This window comes from Electrona antarctica (assembly GCF_951216825.1).
Source record: "Electrona antarctica genome assembly, chromosome: 2".
Lineage (NCBI taxonomy): Eukaryota > Metazoa > Chordata > Actinopteri > Myctophiformes > Myctophidae > Electrona > Electrona antarctica.
In genome coordinates, this window is record NC_136807.1 from 23,500,808 (window position 1) to 23,524,280 (window position 23,473).

The 23,473-nt window shown below is 42.5% G+C and overlaps 1 protein-coding gene across 3 annotated transcripts in view; it reads right to left on the bottom strand.

Moving 5' to 3' along the window:
- The window catches only part of LOC306915613 (uncharacterized protein), a 31,743-nt gene extending 8,923 nt beyond the window's left edge, over positions 1 to 22,820 (bottom strand). For all 3 annotated transcript variants that reach the window (XM_079493051.1, XM_079493052.1, XM_079493050.1), the window contains exon 1: positions 22,084 to 22,820. In XM_079493051.1, the coding sequence (XP_079349177.1) occupies positions 22,084 to 22,407 (324 nt within the window). In that variant the 5' untranslated portion in view covers positions 22,408 to 22,820. The remainder of the gene's footprint in view (positions 1 to 22,083) is intronic.
- Between the last annotated feature and the right edge of the window lie 653 nt (positions 22,821 to 23,473).

Here is a 23,473-nt window from a genome sequence, read left to right on the forward strand (position 1 = left end):
TTTTGTTATAATTTCTTATTTCTTTTTCAAATCCTGAAAAGTTACATATGTGGTTTCCACCCGAATTGTCACCAAAACCGTTACCTTTTTATAATTTTTTAACATAACATTTAAAAGTAGTGAAAATAGATGCAGCAACTCGTGTGTGTGTGTGTGTGTGTGTGTGTGTGTGTGTGTGTGTGTGTGTGTGTGTGTGTGTGTGTGTGTGTGTGTGTGTGTGTGTGTGTGTGTGTGTGTGTGCGCGTGCGCGCGTGTGCGCGACCCGAATGCGACCCCAATAGCTGACTGCTCAGTGCTCAACAGTGTGCGTCTGCGACCCGAATGCAACCCCATGGCATCTACAGGGGTCAATGGGTTGTAATCTCAACAGACAAAACAAAGAGACATAGAGACACACATCCCTTCATTGGAGAGGTGTGCACCGCTCAAAAATACCATAAAAAGATGACATCGGACATACAAGGTTTCTGCCTAACAGCTATGATATTCTACCCTCCTACCCCCCCAACAATCTGCCTCATTTCCTCTCTGTCATGCACACTTTGACCCCTCAATTCTCTCTCTCTCTCTCTCTCTCTCTCTCTCTCTCTCTCTCTCTCTCTCTCTCCACTTTCTCGCTCTCTCCCTCTGTCTCTCCCCTTCCCTTTCCAGCAGAGAGCAGAAAACAAACAGAACTGTGGAAATGTCCCAATGGGGCTGCTATACTGCTGAGACACACATACACACACACACACACGCGCGCACGCTTGCACGCACGCACGCACTACAAGTGCATTCATTCATCGCTTATCCTTGTCCTCTTCCACGCAGAACCAGATTTTGTTCACAAATCTATCTATCTATCTATCTATCTATCTATCTATCTATCTATCTATCTATCTATCTATCTATCTATCTATCTATTCTAGCTAGCTATCTATCTATATATCTATCTATTCTAGCTAGCTATCTAGCTAGATATCTGTGCAGGTCTTGAAAACAATGTGCTCTGTGTCTTTATCTCTCTCTGTGTTGTTTCTCAACAGTCTCTCCTGTGTTGCTCAACTCTGCGTTGAGTAAATCACCGCTCATAGAGAAAAATAATTTTGACATTCATGTGCTGTTCCCAGATTGTAAAATATCTTCCCATTGAATCCAGAGCGACAGATAATCTAGTAGCAACTGTAATCTAGTTACTGTAATCATACTCTGTAATATCGCAAGTTGAGGACTTGGAGCGCAAAGCAACATGTTCAGACTTTTGCAGAACAGCTTTTCATTTATTGTAAATATTTAATTACAATCAATGAAAAGCTCTACTGTAAAATCAATATTTATCTGTGGAGTCAAACTAAATTTAATGCATCAACTTCTACATTCCAAGTGCTTGTCATGTCCCCAGTTCAAATACATTGTGGGGTTCACGACTTGAAAAGATTGAGAACCACACCAGAACAACCTCCTGGACTCCAACCAGTCTGGTTTCAAAGTGGGTCACTCGACAGAGACTGCCCTGCTGGCAGTGACGGAGTCGCTCCATGCCGCTAGAGCGAACTCTCTCTCCTCCGTCCTGATACTCCTGGACCTGTCTGCAGCGTTCGACACGGTGAACCATCAGATCCTCCTCTCCACCCTCGAGGGGATGGGTGTCTCAGGCTCTGCACTCTCCCTGTTTGCATCCTACCTGACGGGTCGCTCCTACCAGGTGATGCTGAGAGGGTCTGTGTCAGAACCACACAGGCTCACAACTGGGGTTCCCCAAGGCTCGGTTCTGGGTCCTCTTCTTTTCTCTCTCTACACTACATCTCTGGGTGCTGTCATCCACTCCCATGGCTTTTCCTACCACTGCTATGCCGATGACACCCAGCTGATCCTCTCATTCCCCCCCTCTGATACCCAAGTGGAGGCACGCATTGCTGCTTGTCTGGCTGACATCTCGGCGTGGATGTCGACAAACCACCTGAAGCTCAACCTGGACAAGACCGAGCTGATGTTCCTCCCGGGGAAGGGCTGTCCGCACCGAGACATGGCCATCACCATTGATAATGCTGTGGTGACCTCAACTCGGACTGCGAAAAATCTGGGTGTGACCCTGGACGATCAACTGACGTTCTCGGCAAACATCGCATCAGTGACAAGGTCCTGCAGATTCCTCCTCTACAACATCAGGAGGATTCGCCCCTTCCTCACGGAGAAGGCAGCCCAGGTGCTCATCCAGGCTCTCGTCATCTCCCGCCTGGACTACTGCAACTCCCTCCTTGCTGGTGCTCCGGCATCTGCCATCAGACCTCTGGAGCTTGTTCAGAAAGCTGCGGCTCGTCTGGTGTTCAACCGCCCCAAGTTCTCCCACACAACCATCCTTCTCCGTTCTCTACACTGGCTCCCCGTAGCGGCCCGCATCCAGTTCAAAACCCTGGTGTTAGCCTATAGGGCAGTGAAAGGAACAGCTCCTTCCTATCTCCGGGCTATGGTCGATGCCTACACCCCTGCCCGACCACTTCGGTCTGCCACCTCGGGGCGACTGATTGCCTCGTCACTCAAGGGTCCTTCTGGCCGATCCACACGGTCACGACTCTTTTCTGTTCTGGCCCCACAGTGGTGGAATGAACTCCCCACTGATGTTAGGACAGCAGAGTCACTGCCCATATTTCGCCGCAGGTTGAAAACCCACCTCTTCAGGAAACACTACCCTTCCTCTCTGCCTGACCTACTTGTTGTTAACTAGTTGTACGAACGTTTGTTTTCTATTGTTGTATTGTTTATTGGATCTTGTTTAGTCGATACACTTAATTGTTTTAGCTCATGCTCATTTGATTTAGCTATTTTGTCTCATCCGGTTAAGGAAATAGGTAGCTGATATATTGCACTTTTACCTTAGCGCTAGGTATACTCTTGGTTGCTTGTTTTTGCAGAAAATGCACTAAAGACTTCTGGTGATTAGTAGTTTTTGTTCCCTACCTATGTTGAATACACTTATTGTAAGTCGCTTTGGATAAAAGCGTCTGCTAAATGACTGTAATGTAATGTAATGTAATGTAATGTTAAATTTGAGTGTAGCAAGGGTCTCTCATGAGGAGAAAGACCCCATGTTGTTCAGTGAACCCTGGCCTGTCACTCCCACAAAATATTCCACCCACAATAAACAGATTTGATTTATTAAAACGTGAAAACAACAAATGTGCCAATGGCTCAATGCCCATGTGCAAGTTCAGATGGCCTGGCCAACCAATTGAGGAGATACAGTATATGGATTAGTTAAAGGAGAATTCTGGACTAGCCGTTTTCTCACAGAATTCTGATGTTATTATATCAAGGAAAAAACAACTCCTTGTCTATAGCGCGCTGCAGCTCTGAGCAGGGAGGAGGGATTTATTGGCCGTTCACCATGGAAGCCCATTTTGGACAAAACTCTCTCGACACTCTCCAACATTAAAGACATGTGTAAACAAACAAACAAAAGAATAATTGTCAAACGATAAAAATACGCGATTTAGCTATATACCCGCCGTGCACCGTCGGAGAGCTGAGGTGCGCTCGGGATGTTTTTTCTTTGCCTCTACCACTGGGCAGCATCGGTAAGAAAACAGCTAGTCCGGAATTCTCCTTTAAAGGACGACTTTAGCCATTTTCAACCTATGTTCATTTCATGGTCATTATAATTTGGTACCAATAGTTACACACTAATCTCAAAGGAGAGCTGTGAACAGTTCAGAAACCTGCCTTCCAGTGCCTTCATCGATGGGAAATCAAGCGAATAGAAACTGCAGGCGTTCTATTCCTGGAAGGTTAAAGGACAACTTTAGTTTTTTTCAACCAAGGTTCATGTTTTAGCTTGTTATTAGAGAAAGTAAAAGATGAGTGTTAATTATTTTTCATTTGCTGCTTCCTTTCGTTTTAGGGATTTTAGCTGTTTTTGACAGGGGGGCGGGGCATTCGAGCATGGGGCTAAATAGTATTCTTTTAAAAAAAATTATAGCGATTTATTATTTTATTATTTACTATAGTCCTACTAGACCCCAATAAATTACATCTGGCCACAAAAGATCACGAGATCTACTGAATGTGTCAAACTGACATATTGAGCCTATGACACACAGTGTGGCTTCCCCCCAGTAGGCCTCGCCATAATATTTTGTAAAAAAATACATATTTAGCCCCATGCTCGAATGCCCCCGCCCCCCTGTCAAAAACATCTAAAATCCCTAAAACGAAAGAAAGCAGCAAATTAATGTTTTTTTACACTCATCTTTTACTTTCTCTAATAAGAAGCTAAAACATGAACCTTGGTTGAAAAAAACTAAAGTTGTCCTTTAACATCCTATAATGGAAGCCTTTTTTAACGCACCTATTGATGATGTCACTGGTAGGCGCCTAGGCGGGTTTCTGAACTGTCACAGACCTCCTCTGAGACATAGACAGCATAGAAACAAATGGTACCATTCATCACGAGCATTAGTAGAGGACCGATTATATGAAGATGGGTTGAAAATGGGTGAAGACTTTAACAGTGGTTTTCAAACTTGTTTAATTTCACAAACAACCATAAACAAGCTTATGGGTCACACTCAGAAAGACACGGTCAAAGTTTTATAAACCTTTCAGCTATCCAGCTTTCGTCAGTGTGTGGCAAACACTGACGAAGTCTGACTAGCTGAATGTTTCGTAAACTTAAGGCATATGGAGAAATAAAAGAACACATTGACCTTGTCATTCTGAGAAAGACCCTCAGCTTGTCGCCGTTTGTTGTGTTTTATGAGGACAGCGCACCAGAAGAGTCTGAGCACGGTGGTAACAAACAGACCCCCATAGTGAATGTACAAATGGAAACAAATGGTTCCGTATTGTGGACCCAAATGGACACATGTAAGGGTCCTTTTGGAATCTCCAAGGTCCCTGCACCCCACTTTGAGAACCACTGAATTAGAAGGACAGACATGCATGAAAGGACCGTTTTCTGCATTTTATAATTATTTTATAAGTAGTATGATGGGAGTATGATGGGATTTTATAGTATGGCATTCAAGAGCTATAAACCTTCAAAACCACAAAAAGTTGTAATAGCTTTTGAGTTGAATCAACTTTAATTAGCATTTGAGTGGAATATGTGTCTTGCCTTGCAAAGTCTAAAAGGTTCACTGTTTTACTGTTTGCCTTGGATTAAAAGGTAAAAGCATACGCCAATAGGAAACTACTCTGAGACACAGAGGCATCTTCAAAAGCATATTTTGTAGGATATACAGTAAAGAGACATTGAACTTGAAAGACAATAAAACTTTAGAGTAGTGAAAGCTGTTTGCAGTTAGAACATGCAAATGGCTAGAGGCTACACCCACTAGCTGTCACACAGCTGAGCATTCCTCCATATAGTTTCAAGGAACACAAGTTGCTGAATAAAAACAGACGCACACTGCTGGCTAGATAGATACTGTACATGTAAACAGGAGCAAACTGGGTCATATGTATAAAGTAATGCAGACTTTAAGAATAAATCATATTTTGTTCCTAATTTTTCACTTCAAGAAAATAAGACCTTAATTAGGCCGAATCTACAAAGGACTTCCAGCAGTTCTCAAACCTTTTCGTGCCAAATGTATATGCATTTGGCCTGTATGATCACTCAAACCCCTACAACTGATCCAGAATGCTGCGGCATGATATGGACTTCAACCTCTCCCAAAACATTTCATGCTCCCCTCAATTCTGTGCTCGATCCCTTCACTGGCTTTCAGTTTCATTCAAAAGGCTCTATTTATTCAAAGCAAAACAAATGGGGCTCTTCCTTACTTCCATAGGTGTTACCAATGATGCAAATTAAGGTAGTGTTCCATTCTGGAGTCAGCTGGGTGATGATGTGCATGTTGGTTCACTGGAAACACTCTGCTACACAGTGGGTCTCAAAGTATGGTGCAGGTACACTCATGTTCCTGAGGGGTTCCTTATATGTGCTACTCTGAGAGTGTACAAACGGGTCCATTTGGTTCCATTTGTACACTCTCAGAATTATGGGGGTCCTTGAAATTAAAGAGTTTGAGAACCACTGTACTGCACTAAATCAGTAAGAACTGTGAACGAAGTAGGGAGGCTCGATTTCTTTCCAATACGGCTGCTGTGCATAGAGCCTATTCAAAACACTGGCGATGACCTACAAGGCAATCAAAGGCATATGTCTCCCTTAACTTCAGGGCATGAGCCAGCCCTATACACCCATACTCGCACTCTTCTCTGAAACAACACCCTGGGTAATGCTCCAAGCATGACTCTTCAGTCTTCTCCCTACTGGCTTCCAAGCTATATGGAATGAGTCAGGACTGAGTAAGGATACCTCACCCCCCGGCACGCCTCATTCCTCATACTTTTTGCCCTTTTTTATGGAGAAAAGTACATTTTCTTTAAGTTATCCATTAAATGCTATGTATGTGATTTTGCTAGGATTTAGCTTAGACAGATGCTAGGTTTGATGTTTACCTGGTATCCTAGTTACGTTGTATGTAGCACATACTCGTTTTCTTTGCACTCTACTTACTGGACTATTTAACCTGTTGTTTGCTGAGTACAGTTCATGCCATTCACTCTGATTTTGCACTTTGCACCCCTGCATTACATTGTTACTTTATATACTATAAAGTAACAATGTAATTCAGGGGTACTATAAAGTTTATAGTACCTTTTGTCATATTAACAGTATAAAATATGTAAATCTTTCCCCCAAAGATATGTCACAAGGAAACCTGGAGAGTATTTGTTTAATAGACAGACTGAACATAACTTTATACTTTATACTAACTTTATACATTCACCAAAAATAGCCGATCTACAAGCTCACGTCACACAGTGAGATTGTAGATATGCTATTTTTGGTGAAGAGACTTCGTGTACTGAGGGCTGAAAAAGTTTCACTCAGGTTCATTTTACCAAGAGGGTCTAAGTGGTTAAACTGAAGTGATATTGATACATTTCAAGTCAAAGTATTCTGAGGCATCACTGGACTTTCGTCAAGGCACCCACTTTGAGATGCCTGCTCTAGCTAAACGTCTGAATCGTGCTTAACTAACTACGTGTATCCAAGTGGCCCACCACTACCCCTCCTTAACTAACTACGTGTATCCAAGTGGCCCACCACTACCCCTCCTTAACTATAACTATGTGTATCCAAGTGGCCCACCACTACCCCTCCTTAACTAACTACGTGTATCCAAGTGGCCCACCACTACCCCTCCTTAACTAACTACGTGTATCCAAGTGGCCCACCACTACCCCTCCTTAACTATAACTATGTGTATCCAAGTGGCCCACCACTACCCCTCCTTAACTAACTACGTGTATCCAAGTGGCCCACCACTACCCCTCCTTAACTATAACTATGTGTATCCAAGTGGCCCACCACTACCCCTCCTTAACTAACTACGTGTATCCAAGTGGCCCACCACTACCCCTCCTTAACTATAACTACGTGTATCCAAGTGGCCCACCACTACCCCTCCTTAACTATAACTATGTGTATCCAAGCTGGCCCACCACTACCCCTTCTTAACTAACTACTACCTCCTTCGAATGCACAGCCATCAAGGTTACAATTTAATTCAGATAGCATGTTATGTAGACAGATGCCATGGATTCATTTGTTGACCCGGCATCCTATAGTTTGTACAGTTTGTACAGATTACAATTTTTTTTTACATTATACTGTTCAGACTGATGATATAGAATAGATAGGCTATTGATTTACCTATGCTGATCCTACAGTAGATGACTATTTCTATGCATTTGATGTATTACCTTGTGTTAACCATAATTGCTTATTGTAAATCGCTCTGGATTAAGAGTGTCTGCTAAATGCCTAAATTAGTGTGGTTGCCCTAACAGGGCAACCAGACTATTGTAATCGTAACGTGGTTGCCCTAAAGGGCAACCAGACTATTGTAATCGTAACACTTTCTTTCTTTATTTCGCTAGAGTAACCCATACTTTGTAGTACTACTCCTCCTACAGTTTTGATTGTACGCACTTGAGCCATATGTCAAATTGACCGTAAAAATCGGGAATCGTGTGCTTGCTCATTGCTAAGAGAAATATTGTATAGTTTAATTGATTTTAATTTATTAGTGAATACAATTTCCCCATTGACATGAATGGGAAAATGCGAAAAATCACGTTCAAGTATTTTTTCCTCGGAGACCGTAAGGGCTATAGTTACAAAACTTGGAGGGATAATTCGTAATACTTACTAAAATTAATCAACTTATAATTATATCGGTCGGCCTCATGGTGGCGCTATAACAGCCCACTTTACCTTTTGGCTTATAACTCTTGAACCGTAGGTCGTAAATTCAAAATTCCTTTCTCCATGTATTCCTTGGGCCATGACGCATCTCCCCATATAAGCCACGCCCATTTGCGTCAGGGTAGAATTTCCGCCATTTTGATTTTTCTTCAAAACACACCTTTATTTTCTATTTCTACACATTTTGTCCGAATCTCACAGAAATCGGTACACATGATCTCTGGACCTATCGGACCGCGTTTCAATTTTTTTCAGATTTTTTGAATTTTTTTTGTCCGTATCGTTCGGCCTTAATCGTCGTCCGAAGTTAGTGGGATGGGCCTATTTTACAAAAAATGCCTAAAGTCACGAACGGAATGTCCAATCCATCCCAAATTTGAATCAGATGTCGCGGGTGGTTTAATCAACCAAAAGCCAAAAGCGATTCCATTTTCATCCTTAGGGGGCGCCGCAAATGCGAAAAATGTAACCGTTTCTTGCAGAAAAATGTTTTTTGGGGGGATAAATACCATCCGAATTACTTACGCATGATCGCAGGGGTGACGCAACATTGTAATTGGCTGGCAATATCAGTGGGAGGGGCATATGTAAGCCACTGCGGCAACCACACTTTGCAATTTTTAGTGTGGTTGCCCTAAAGGGCAACCAGACTATTGTAATCGTAACACTTTATTATTTTACTGGAGTAACCTTTATTTTGAAACGCTACTCCTCCCACAGTTTTGACTGTACGCACTTGAGCCATATCTCAAATTGACCGGCTTCATCGGAAAGGATGTGCTTGCTCGTTTCTAAGAGAAATATTGTATAGTTTAATTGATATGAATTTATTAGTGAATAAAATTTCCCCATTGAAATGAATGGGAAAATGCGATTTTTCGCATTTTCTCACATTCAAGTATTTTTTCCTCAGAGACTGTAAGCACTATAGTTACAAAACTTGGAGGGTAGGTTCATAATAATTACTAAAATTAATCAACTTATAATGTTATCGGTCGGCCTCATGGTGGCGCTATAACAGCCCACTTTACATTTTGGCTTATAACTCTTGAACCGTAGGTCGTAAAATCAAAATAATTTTTTCCCTGATTTCCTTGGGTCATGACGCATCTCCTCATATAGGCCACGCCCATTTGCGTCATGATAGATTTTCAGCCATTTTGAATTTTCTCCAAAACACACTTTTTGCTCCTCCTCCTACAGATTTTGTCCAAATCTCACAAAAATTGGTACACATGATCTCTGGACCTTTCCGATTAAAACACCATCGGCAGAATTTTGGTAGTGCGTATCGTTCGGCCGTAATCGTCATCCGAAGTTAGTAGGAGGGGCCTATATCACAAAAAATGCCATAAATCCCGAACAGAATGTCCGATCCATCCCAAATTGTAATCACATGTCGCGGGTGGTTCAATCAACCAAGTTCCAAAAGCAATTCTATTTTCATCCACAGGGGGCGCCGCAAATGCCAAAAATGTAACCGTATGGTGCAAAAACATGATTTTTGGGGGATAAATCCCCTCCGAATTACATACGCATGATCGCAGGTTTGACGTGACATTGTAATTGGCTGGCAATATCAGTGGGAGGGGCATATGTAAGCCACTGCGGCAACCACACTTTGCAATTTTTTAAAATTGCGACCTTTCTAGTTTAAAATTGCGACCTTTCTAGTTAGTGTGGTTGCCCTAAAGGGCAACCAGACTATTGTAATTGTAACACTTTCTTTTTCTTTTTACTGGAGTAACCTTTTTTTTGAAACGCTACTCCTCCCACAGTTTCAACTGTACGCACTTGACCCATATCTCAAATTGACCGGAAAAATCGGAAATGGTGTGCTTGCTCGTTTCTAAGATAAATGTTGTATAGTTTAATTGATATTAATTTATTAGTGAATTAAATTTCCCCATTGACATGAATGGGAAAATGCGAAAAATCACGTTCAAGTATTTTTTCCTCGGAGACCGTAAGGGCTATAGTTACAAAACTTGGAGGGATAATTCGTAATACTTACTAAAATTAATTAACTTATAATTATATCGGTCGGCCTCATGGTGGCACTATAACAGCCCACTTTACCTTTTGGCTTATAACTCTTGAACCGTAGGTCGTAAATTCAAAATTCCTGTCTCCCTGTATTCCTTGGGCCATGACGCATCTCCCCATATAGGCCACGCCCATTTGCGTCATGATAGATTTTCCGCCATTTTGAATTTTCTCCAAAACACAATTTTTGCTCCTCCTCCTACAAATGTTGTCCAAATCTCACGAAAATCAGCACACATGATCTCTGGACCTATCCGATTAAAACACCATCGGCAGAATATTGGTAGTGCGTATCGTTCGGCCGTAATCGTCGTCCGAATTTAGTAGGAGGGGCCTATATCACAAAAAATGCCATAAATCACGAACGGAATGTCCAATCCATCCCAAATTTGAATCACATGTCGCGGGTGGTTCAATTAACGAAGTACCAAAAGCAATTCTATTTTCATCCATAGGGGGCGCCGCAAATGCGAGAAATGTAACTGTTTGTCGCAAAAACATGATTTTTGGGGGATAAATCCCCTCCGAATTACTTACGCATGATCGCAGGGGTGCCGTGACATTGTAATTGGCTGGCAATATCAGTGGGAGGGGCATATGTAAGCCACTGCGGCAACCACACTTTGCAATTTTTTTAAATTGCGACCTTTCTAGTTAGTGTGGTTGCCCTAAAGGGCAACCAGACTATTGTAATTGTAAGTGTGGTTGCCCTAAAGGGCAACCAGACTATTGTAATTGTAACACTTTATTAGTGTGGTTGCCCTAAAGGGGCAACCAGACTATTGTAATTGTAACACTTTATTATTATGTTACTGGAGTAACCCTTTTTTTGAAACGCTACTCCTCCCACAGTTTTAACTGTACGCACTTGACCCATATGTCAAATTGACCGGAAAAATCGGAAAGGGTGTGCTTGCTCATTTCTAAGAGAAATGTTGTATAGTTTAATTGATATGAATTTATTAATGATTTAAATTTCCCCATTGACATGAATGGGAAAGTGCGAAAAATCACATTCAAGTATTTTTTCCTCAGAGACTGTAAGGGCTATAGTTACAAAACTTGGAGGGATAATTCGTAATACTTACGAAAATTAATTCACTTATAATGTTATCGGTCGGCCTCATGGTGGCGCTATAACAGCCCACTTTACCTTTTGGCTTATAACTCTTGAACCGTAGGTCGTAAAATCAAAATTATTTTTCCCCTGGATTTCTTGGGTTATGACGCATCTCCCCATATAGGCCACGCCCATTTGCGTCATGATATATTTTCCGCCATTTTGAATTTTCTCCAAAACACACTTTTGGCTCCTCCTCCTACAGATTTTGTCCAAATCTCACAAAAATCGGCACACATGATCTCCAGACCTATCCGATTAAAACACCAACTGCAGAATTTTGATAGTGCGTATCGTTCGGCCGTAATCGTCGTCCGAAGATAGTAGGAGGGGCCTATTTTACAAAAAATGCCATAAATCACGAACGGAATGTCCAATCCATCCCAAATTTGAATCACATGTTGCGGGTGGTTGAATCAACCAAGTACCAAAAGCAATTCTATTTTCATCCATAGGGGGCGCCGCAAATGCGAGAAATGTAACCGTTTGTCGCAAAAACATGATTTTTGGGGGCATAAATCCCTTACAATACTTACACATGATCACATGTGTGACTTGAAATTGTAATTGGCTAGCAATATCAGTGGGAGGGGCATATGTAAGCCACTGCGGCAACCACACTTTGCAATTTTTTAAAATTGCGACCTTTCTAGTTTTTTATACTGGAGTAACCCTTTTTTTGAAACGCTACTCCTCCCACAGTTTTAACTGTACGCACTTGACCCATATGTCAAATTGACCGGAAAAATCGGAAATGGTGTGCTTGCTCATTGCTAAGAGAAATATTGTATAGTTTAATTGATATGAATGTATTAGTGAATTAAATTTCCCCATTGACATGAATGGGAAAATGCGAAAAATCACGTTCAAGTATTTTTTCCTCGGAGACCGTAAGGGCTATAGTTACAAAACTTGGAGGGATAATTCGTAATACTTACTAAAATTAATGAACTTATAATTATATCGGTCGGCCTCATGGTGGCGCTATAACAGCCCACTTTACGTTTTGGCTTATAACTCTTGAACCGTAGGTCGTAAATTCAAAATTCCTTTCTCACTGGATTCCTTGGGCCATGACGCATCTCCCCATATAGGCCACGCCCATTTGCGTCATGATAGATTTTCCGCCATTTTGAATTTTCTCCAAAACACACTTTTTGCTCCTACTCCTACAGATTTTGTCCAAATCTCACAAAAGATTTTACACATAATCTCTGAACCTTTCCGATGAAGACACCACAGGCGGAATTTTGATAGTGCGTATCGTTCGGCCGTAATCGGCTTCCGAAGTTAGTGGGATGGGCTTATTTTACAAAAAATGCCTAAAATCCCGAACGAAATGTCCGATCCATCCCAAATTTGAATCACATGTCGCGGGTGGTTAAATCAACCAAGTACCAAAAGCAATTCCATTTTCATCCATAGGGGGCGCCGCAAATGCGAGAAATGTAACCGTTTGTCGCAAAAACATGATTTTTGGGGGATAAATCCCCTCCAAATGACTTACGCATGATCGCAGAGGTGACGCGACATTGTAATTGGCTGGCAATATCAGTGGGAGGGGCATATGTGAGCCACTGCGGCAACCACACTTTGCAATTTTTTAAAATTGCGACCTTTCTAGTTTATTTTACTGGAGTAACCCTTTTTTTTAAACGCTACTCCTCCCACAGTTTTGACTGTACGCACTTGACCCATATGTCAAATTGACCGGAAAAATCGGAAATGGTGTGCTTGCTCATTGCTAAGAGAAATACTGTATAGTTTAATTGATATTAATTTATTAGTGAATTAAATTTCCCATTGACATGAATGGGAAAATGCGAAAAATCACGTTCAAGTATTTCTTCCTCGGAGACCGTAAGGGCTATAGTTACAAAACTTGGAGGGATAATTCGTAATACTTACTAAAATTAATTAACTTATAATTACATCGGTCGGCCTCATGGTGGCGCTATAACAGCCCACTTTACGTTTTGGCTTATAACTCTTGAACCGTAGGTCGTAAATTCAAAATTCCTTTCTCCCTGTATTCCTTGGGCCATGACGCATCTCCCCATATAGGCCACGCCCATTTGCGTCAGGATAGATTTTCCGCCATTTTGAATTTTCTTCAAAACACACTTTTATTTTCTGATTCTACAGATTTTGTCCGAATCTCACAGAAATCGGTACACATGATCTCTGGACCTATCGGACCGCGTTTACATTTTTTTCAGATTTTTGGATTTTTTTTTTTTGTCCGTATCGTTCGGCCTTAATCGTTGTTCGAAGTTAGCGGGAGGGGCCTATTTTACAAAAAATGCGGAATGTCCAATCCATCCCAAATTTGAATCAGATGTCGCGGGTGGTTTAATCAACCAAAAGCCAAAAGCAATTCCATTTTCATCCATAGGGGGCGCCGCAAATGCGAAAAATTTAACCGTTTCTTGCAGAAAAATGATTTTTGGGGGGATAAATCCCCTCCGAATTACTTACGCATGATCGCAGGGGTGACGCGACATTGCAATTGGCTGGCAATATCAGTGGGAGGGGCATATGTAAGCCACTGCGGCAACCACACTTTGCAATTTTTTAAAATTGCGACCTTTCTAGTTGTAAATTGTGATGCATTTTCAGCAGCCTCAAGAATGTGTGGCCGCTGTTCCTAGTACTACGTACTCCGTCACCAGTTCTGTGGTGATGGAGAGTGTAGGAATGCAGTGTGAGAACTTGTCATTAGCTGTCCGATTTACTCAGTAATTAGCTCACTTTGTCTGCTGTTAATCTTGGAGGGTAGAATTGGCTCCGGCTAATAGACCACAGACCACAGGATTAATTCCACTCACTATATGGGTCAGAGGGACATTATGAGTCTCCGCCGCTGCTGTTATTAATTTCTGGATGTTATTAAACAATATTAGAGTAAATTCTTGCTGCCCGTGCCTGGCTGGAAATGGATTTGTTGCCTGGCAACAGCGGTTTATTGGAAATTCCTCTCCAGGGACATTGTGGTTGTTTTCTGACAGAAGCAAAGCAATGAAAAGCTGATGTCCACTCACCTGTTCGGAGTGTTTGGTACCAACATTTTATTTCAATAATCGCCATAACTCTGAGGCCCCTTTTCCACCAAAACAACATTGGTTCTAGACGTGGTTCTGTTCTAGATTATTGGAACCTTTTTTGGTTCCAGTTCCGAACGAACTTTTAGCGTTCATTCTTTTTTAGTGGAAACAACAGTTTCAACTCTGTTGGAAAAGGTCTCTGAGAGTGTATGGTTCTGTTCGTACACTCTCAGTTACAGACCTGTAAATGTGCACTTGGAACCCCCTCAAGGAGCACTGAGGGTCCCTTTGATAACCACCAGTCTAAACCCTGGTCTGCAATTCAGCATCAATGTACTGAGAGTGACACCATCGCTCGTACGAGTATTTAAACCAGTAAGACGCCTGGGGGCGAGAAGTGCACTGGCCATATGGAGCGTGTCTTGAGTGTACAGGGTTTGATGAAGTCAGATCAACATATGGAATGTCAGAACAGGTCAGATCCATATATGGAGATCTAAGGGTGGCAGTGGGGGAAGTGTCTTAATTTTCGGGCCTGTTGAGAACTCTAGTTTTCACCGGCTGCCAGGCGCGGCTGACAGGTATCAGTCAAAAGGGAGACATCAAAGAGGAGGGATGGATGGGGAAGGATCAACATATGGAATGTCAAACAGGTTCTGACACAGCAGGTCGCATTTACTATGATTTGATTTACTATCATCCCTGTTGATGTCATAGTGATGTCACGAGACCTGGGCACAATATATGGGGGCTTTCCCCATGTATGGGGATTTTACTATCGTCCCTGATGATGATAGTGATGTCACGAGACCTGGGCACAATATATGGGGGCTTTCCCCATGTATGAGGATTTTGAGTGATAAAAACCGCAAGATTTCATAGTTAACTGCGACCTTTGGTCGCAATTAAGCATCACCCACACCTGTGTCGTTACATTGTTACCACCAATGCAGAATACACAAATCTGTTTGGATTACTTGTAAATAACATTGCGGACAATCAGTCCTAAAGATCACCTTTTGCTTTTTACACATATTTCTCCCCAATTTTGTCGTTATTCCAATTGATTTCACCCCACGAGCATCTCACGTAATGATTAATCCGCCACTGGTGGGCAGGTAGCCTACTTTACTACAGTATCACCACCACCCGAGCGGCAACAAGATCATCAGATCACATTCCAAAGCCTGAGAGAGATTCATCACTGGTGATAGTTATGGAACACACCGCCGTCTACTGGCCTGCCAGACATGCATGCACACACACCCACGCACAAATGCACCCATGCACGCACGCACGCACACCTACGCATGCACCCACGCACAACTGCACGCACACACACATGCATGTGGGGTCTGTGAGGAGGGATCAGCATTTGTTTTTATTCATTAAGAAAGCTATTCAGATCTATCCTCCTGTCTCTCAGCCTAGCTGCTTTCTTGAAATGCTGGTATCCATTGCAGCTGGTTCACCCTGTTGTCATATGTGCTGGAGTTGGACCCAAGCAGTGGTGGAAACTGGTTTTACTTAAGTAAAAGTGTCAATACTACAATGTGGAAACACTTAAAAGTCCGGGAATACAAATTGACTTGAGTAAAAGTAGGCTACATGATTGGCACCAAAATATACCCCCTGTGGTGGGGTGCAAGTTGGAAATGCATGCCCCACCCAGATATTATGTGTCCCTTTTATGCCCATATATGGAGTTCTTTGTCAGGCATGCCCAAATATGGCGTCTATCAGAATGATGCCAGCTCCATATACAGTATGCATGGACACTGGGCAGGGGCCCTGTCCACAGCCCGGGCAGAGGCCTTTTTGGGGCGGTTCTGGACAACTGTGGGTCCGACCGACCCGGGCACTGCACCCCCTGCGGTGGGCTGGAACGCGTGTGTCGAATTTGAAGTCGGTGGGGCGAACGGTTCTCGAGTTACGTGGATTACAGACGTATACAGACATATGTACACAGAGACTTGGTGCATTTTTAGTTAGATAGGGGCCAAGCCTGAAGGGACGAAGACCCGTCATTGCTTTCATACGGGTTCCACTATTTTTCGCAGTTTTGGCAGTTCTGTGCTGTCGTTTTCCACAAAATTCAGCAATATGGTAGAGGGTCGTGGGAACCGCTCAAGAACTGAAGCTCACAGTCATTCGTCAAAGGACCTCTGGACCTTTAGATCTCCCACTGAGTCAATTATATGATTTGCTCAATCCACTTTTTTACGTAAAAAAAGCGACGTCAAAGAGTCTGCACCCTGATAATGCATGGTTGGCTGCGGGAGTACAGCGTTTTACAGACAACCCCTTAAGCCAATCAGCATAACAAAAAAGGTGATGTCATTTCCAGTCTCCAAACAGATATTTACAGAGGAGACGCTGTGAAGAGAGGGCTTTTATGGCTAAACCCCGTATATTTAGGTAGGAATCCCAAAGGGGCGTAGACCCCTTTTGTTTTCGTGAAAATGTCGCCATTTTAGCAGTTTTGGCATGCAGTTGCTATCGTTTTTCATGATATTCGGCAATATGGTAGAGGGCCGTGAGGATCCCTCAGGAACTGAAGCTCACACTCATTCGTCAAAAAACCTTTGATGAGTCACAGTATATATAGTCAATTGTTATGATTTGCTCGATCCACTTTTCTGCCTATTTTTGGCCACGTCAAAGAAATCACATTTCCATACTGTACTTGATTTTTATTTATTATGTCAAATAATTTCAGTCATCAATGTTTATATAGCTCATTGTGTATATTGCGTACAGCTTTTTTATTTTTGGACTTGATTCTGTCTTATAGTTGCTTGCCCGTTACCGTGCCCCACATACTTGGAATACGACATTAAATTGACCTCATTAATACATGAGTCAATTCCATGGTTTGAGTTCCCATTTTATTGAGTAGTATTGTTCTTATTGAGTTATTATTCTATTTACTAATTCCTACACAGTTTTATTTTTGTCTTTATCACTGCTACTTTTTAATTGTGTTTTAATTGTGCATTCTTCTTTTATTGGTGGTTTTAATGCATTATTGTCTGCATCTGTGACTGCATTCGAAAATGAGGGTTCACCCTCAATGCATTTTCAGAAAATTTAAATAACCGAACCGGGAACATTCCAGTTCCCAAACAACCAGTGGTGGAAGAAGTTGGCTACTCAAATTTTAAGTAGGCTACTCAACTCAATGTATGCTGGGGCAGCTGTACTGTGGCTCAGGAGGTGGAGCAGGTCGTCCAATGATCCGTGGGTCGGTGGTTCGAATCCCAGCTCCTCCTGTCTACATGTCTACAAGTGTCCTTGGGCAAGACACTGAACCCTACATTGCCTCCAATGAGTTGGTCAGTGTGAGCTTGCCACTATTAATCTTGGAAGTGAGGATGCTGGCATTGACTGTTCGCCACTACTTCACCTCCCTATGAATGAATAAAGCGCTTTGAGCACTTGAAAATGTGCTACAAAAATGCCATTCATTTCATTTTTATTTGAGTAAAAGTATCAATACTGTAGGCGGCCATAGCTGTGTGGTTAGTGAGCCCGCCTTGGCAGCCAGAGGCTCTGGATGTCGCAGGTTTGATTCCAAGCCAGGCCAGCAATGTGTTGATGTGTCCCTGAGCAAGACTCTTTACCCCTAATTGCTCCCCAAGCATCAAAGAATGGCTTAGTGCTCACTGCTCCTAGTGATTAGGCTATAGAAGGGTAAATGCAGAGAAAATGTCACGTATGTGATACATATGTATACATTTTGTAGTTAGCAGAAACCAGCTAACTACAAAATGTTAAAAAATATTTTGTAGCTCCCTCACCCCAGAATAGGGACGCTAGGCTAGGGTTTAAGTCTTTAAACTATTAATTATAGTAATTAAATACATGATTTGTTGTTCTATTAGTAAATATTATTTCATCACATATTTAAATTAATTGACACCTTTTAATAAATGTTCTAAGGGGGTCTATATGATTTTTTTGCGTACTGCACATGGTGTGGGCTAAGTATAGTTCTAAATGTGTTTTTATAGTAAAAGAAGATGATTGATTGAATATATTTTTGTTGTATTGGAGCTGCATCATGACTTTAAATGTTAAACTTTAAATCCTAAAAACAAAACAAAAACAAAAAACGGACAAATCAATCTGTTGAACAAAGACATTCCAGTAAACGTCATGTCCCCATAAAGAGTTAAACACCTCCACCCACTCTCTTGTCCCATTACACAATACACACACAAGTACACAAGTGTGTGTACGCAAGCACGCATGCACGCACTCACGCACAGAGATCGATGGAGAGAGGGACAGAGAGATAGAGACATGGGGTGGAGAGGGTAGTGGCCGGGGAGGTGGGGGGGATGCTGAGTCTGCTGACATGAGCAGACAGGTTTTCTAGTGCTGTAATTGGACAGTCACTTCTAATCTATGTAACTACAACACTACCTCCTTTATGGCTGTCCTCTCTCTCACTCCCATCTTTTCTCCAAACTGAATCATCTTCCTGGCATCTGATGGAGGTCAGATTGGTTTTTAAAGCACTAATCCTCCCCTTTTTTCAGCTGTTTCATGTTTTCCAGTTCTAGTCTTTAATTATGCACATTGATTCCAGAGCCACTTATTGACAAATTACAAAACTCAACAAGCAAGCCCACTTTAAAAAATAATTTAAAAAATACAAAAAATAACTGAAATTGAAAACATAAAGTCAATACAACATAAATATAAACTAATGGAACTGCAAACCTATAATAACTTACTATGTAGGCTACCAAGTCTGTCTTATGTTTAGACCGGCAGCCTGAGCCAGATGTTGGCCTATCCAGAATTTTATCAGAATGGTTTTATCAAGTCTGAACAGGAAGAAAAGCACAAGGAAAATTATTTTTTCTAATCAGATTTTGAGACACATTCCCACGTGGTCTGAATGATGTATCTCAGTCTGGACACCTGGACAGTGCAGCTGTCACAATTCCACATGTTGCGAGTAAGCATTAGGCTAACCCCATGCCTATGTCGTTAAGTCGTTACCACCGCAACCAATGCAGATTGGACAAATGGATTTGGTTTCATTTTACACTCTCAAGAGTTAAATTATGTTAAACATTTGCATTACTTAATTTTAACAAAAATTTGAGAATGTAGGATTTGTCTATAATGTGAATTCTGGAATATACTGTATGCACAGCTTGTAGATTAGTGCCTTACTTGAATAACTTTATCATACTATAGAGCGTCGCAGTCCCGCCCCCTACCAGGGCCCAATGATTCCCCGTTCATTTTCCTCATAGACTTTTCAAAAAGTATTTATTTAAAGACCTTTTAAGCCTCGTACAAAGCCAACTGGAGTTGTGACAAATCATGACAACAAACACAATATTTTGGGCCGAACAAAGAATTAGAAAGAAGAAAAAACGGCAGGTTACAACACTTTTTTTGTTGTTTTTCTTCTTTGTAATTATTTGTTTATATTGTGTTTATTTATTGTCATGATTTGTCACGATTCGAGTTGGCTTTGTCCGCGGCGTAACCGTCTTTAAATAAATACTTTTTGAAATGTCTATGGGAAAAATGCATTGGGAATCATTTCCTGGGCCTGGCGTCGTCATGAAAGGGGGCGGGACTGCAACACTCTATAGCAGGGGTAACCAACCAGGGGTTCGGGAGCTACCAGTAGCTCGCACGAGCCATTCAAGTAGATCCCGGAGTGCAGCGGGTGTCAGACTGACAGGCAGCCAGTATACCAATACACAGAACGTGGATTTAGAATAGCTTGCAGTGATGGCCCCAGACATGTGTATCGGGCCATCAACTGCAGAGTTCGTTTGTTCTCTTGTTTGACCGCTGTGCGTTGTGATGCACAATTTGTGCATAATATTCATGCATATCAGAACAGAACTATGGTATAAAAACCCACAGAGCTAAACAGCCTCTCACTCACTACTATACCTACACAGGCAAGCAGTGACTACTCTACTCTGACTATGGAAAAATACATTTGTCTTAATATTTTGGCATTGATTATATAACTATCAGTATTTATTCTTATTTAAACTATAGTCTTTGTGTGGATGTGTGCACATGCATTGAGCCTGTCAGAAATCGCAAAAAAACAGTGTTTTTTTTAAACATAGCCTATTTTAGTGGTAGATCATGGCTTACAATTGGGAATAAAATGGGCTCTTGGGCTTGAAAAGGTTGGTTACCACTGCTCTATAGTGTCTCACAACAGTATAGCAGAATAGCACTTCTCTCACAACAGTATAGCAGAATAGCAGATCTACATGCTCAAAATCTGCTATTTTTGCAAACGTAGATTAGAAGTAACAGTTGAAACAGTTTTGGACACCCGACAGAGAGGATGTAATAATTCCTTCCAGAAGTAACAAATGAAATGTAGGCATATATACGATAGTTCCTAATGGTAATTAATTAATATGCTACTTAACTACCAGAGGTAACTCCCTGCACTCAGCATCAAGGGTTGGATTAATTGGGGCCATTTGGGGGTACTACTGTATATAGTCTCAGTGACACACATAGTGTCATGACCAGAGGATGTACATCATGGCCGAGGGATGTACATCAAGCCGTTATGCTCCTGCCAGGCAAGGCTACTTACTAGAGTTTTTCTGATACCGATACTAGTTGGAAAAAGCTGCAGTACAATTTTGAGATACTTTTACTTTACTGGAGTATTTCCAAATTTCAGTATAGGATATTACATCTCTGAGGCAAATATTGTTCTTTAACTCCACTACAATTATTTGAGAACTTTAGTTACTAGTTACTTTGTAGTTTTTGATTATTACAAAACATGCATTAACCACTTCAAATCTGTATACATTTCAGCCAAGATTGTTATACATTTTAAACATTTGAAAATTTGTGAAATGGGACATTCTGTACTTTTATTTTTGTACTTTAAGTATATTTTGACACATTTTGATATATTACGTTATTGATACTTTTACGTAACTAAAAAAATGGGGGTCCTTTTCCCACCACTTGTCTTGTACTTACCAGAGGTAACATGGCTGAGGCGCTGGGTGACACCATGCAGTTGTACTTACCAGAGGTAACATGGCTGAGGCGCTGGGTGACACCATGCAGTTGTATACTTACCAGAGGTAACATGGCTGAGGCGCTGGGTGACACCATGCAGTTGTATACTTACCAGAGGTAACATGGCTGAGGCGCTGGGTGACACCATGCAGTTGTACTTACCAGAGGTAACATGGCTGAGGCGCTGGGTGACACCATGCAGTTGTATACTTACCAGAGGTAACATGGCTGAGGCGCTGGGTGACACCATGCAGTTGTACTTACCAGAGGTAACATGGCTGAGGCGCTGGGTGACACCATGCAGTTGTATACTTACCAGAGGTAACATGGCTGAGGCGCTGGGTGACACCATGCAGTTGTACTTACCAGAGATAACATGGCTGAGGCGTTGGGTGACACCATGCAGTTGTACTTACCAGAGGTAACATGGCTGAGGCGCTGGGTGACACCATGCAGTTGTACTTACCAGAGGTAACATGGCTGAGGCGCTGGGTGACACCATGCAGTTGTACTTACCAGAGGTAACATGGCTGAGGCGCTGGGTGACACCATGCAGTTGTACTTACCAGAGGTAACATGGCTGAGGCGCTGGGTGACACCATGCCTCGGTAGTGGTTGTGCAGCTCCACGATGAGCTCCTCCTGCTCCTCGGACAGGAAGCTCCAGGCCCCAGGCAGCAGCAGGGACCCCAGCAGCACCCAGCTCCAAACCAACACCCACCCATCGGCCCCTCTCCTCCTCGCCCCGGAGATCCCCAGTCCCCCTGGGATGGTCCCGGCCTGTTTCTGGGCAGTCCGGTGGTGGTGGGCCGAGGAGACCCCCTGCTGCTGCTGCTGCTGCTCGGTCCAGACCCCCGGGAGGCCAGAGTTAATCCACTGTTGTTGTTGCATGCTGGGAAATGAAGTTATCCTGAAGTATCCCTTTTATTTTGTCAGTGCAAGACCAGGATGATTCCAGAGGAGAGTGTTTGTCTGTGTGATAATTCGGAAAAGGGTGCTTGTGTGTGTGTGTGTGTGTGTGTGTGTGTGTGTGTGTGTGTGTGTGTGTGTGTGTGTGTGTGTGTGTGTGTGTGTGTGTGTGTGTGTGTGTGTGTGTGTGTGTGTGTGTGTGTGTGTGTGTGTGTGTGTGTATACCTTTTTCAGTAGGTCAGTGACCCTGCATACCCTGCACACAGTACATGTGCGTGTGAATGTATGTGTGCGTGCGTGCGTGTGCGTGAGTGTGTGTGTGTGTGTGTGTGTTGAAGTGAAGTGAAGTGTGCAGACAGAGTGTTCTCACTTCTGACTGCTTCTCTCCTTCTCTCTCTCCGTTCAGTTCTGCCGAACTGCCCCTCCTGACTCCTGGCTTTTAGAGAGCGAGCGAGGATCCTCCCTTACACACACACACACACACACACACACACACACACACACACACACACACACACACGTCTCACACACACACACACACACACACACACACACACACACACACACACACACACACACACACACACACACACTCACACACACACACACACACGCACGCATGCACGCACGCACGCACGCACACACACACACACGTGCGCGCGCACAGTTCACATTACAGACACGGCACTGACTGGTACGCAAAAACATCCCACCCTCGCTCGCTGTACTCTCACTCTCTCTCTCCATCTCTCTCTCTCTCTCTCTCTCTCTCTCTCTCTCTCCACATTTTTCCCCTCTTTCTCACTTTCTCACTCATCCATGCATTGTTTGTTTCTCTCCTCTCCTTTTGTTATCATGGGATACGATTTATTCCACAATTCCTTGTTGTATTGAGATAGCAGGCAAACGTTGATCAAAATAACAATTCTTCAACATTCTCTAATTATGTAGTTTGTAGACTTGATTTGTAAAAAATAATTTAACTCTTGAGAGCGTAAAAATAAACCAAATGCACTGGTGTGGTCACACCTATAGAATGTGCACTAGG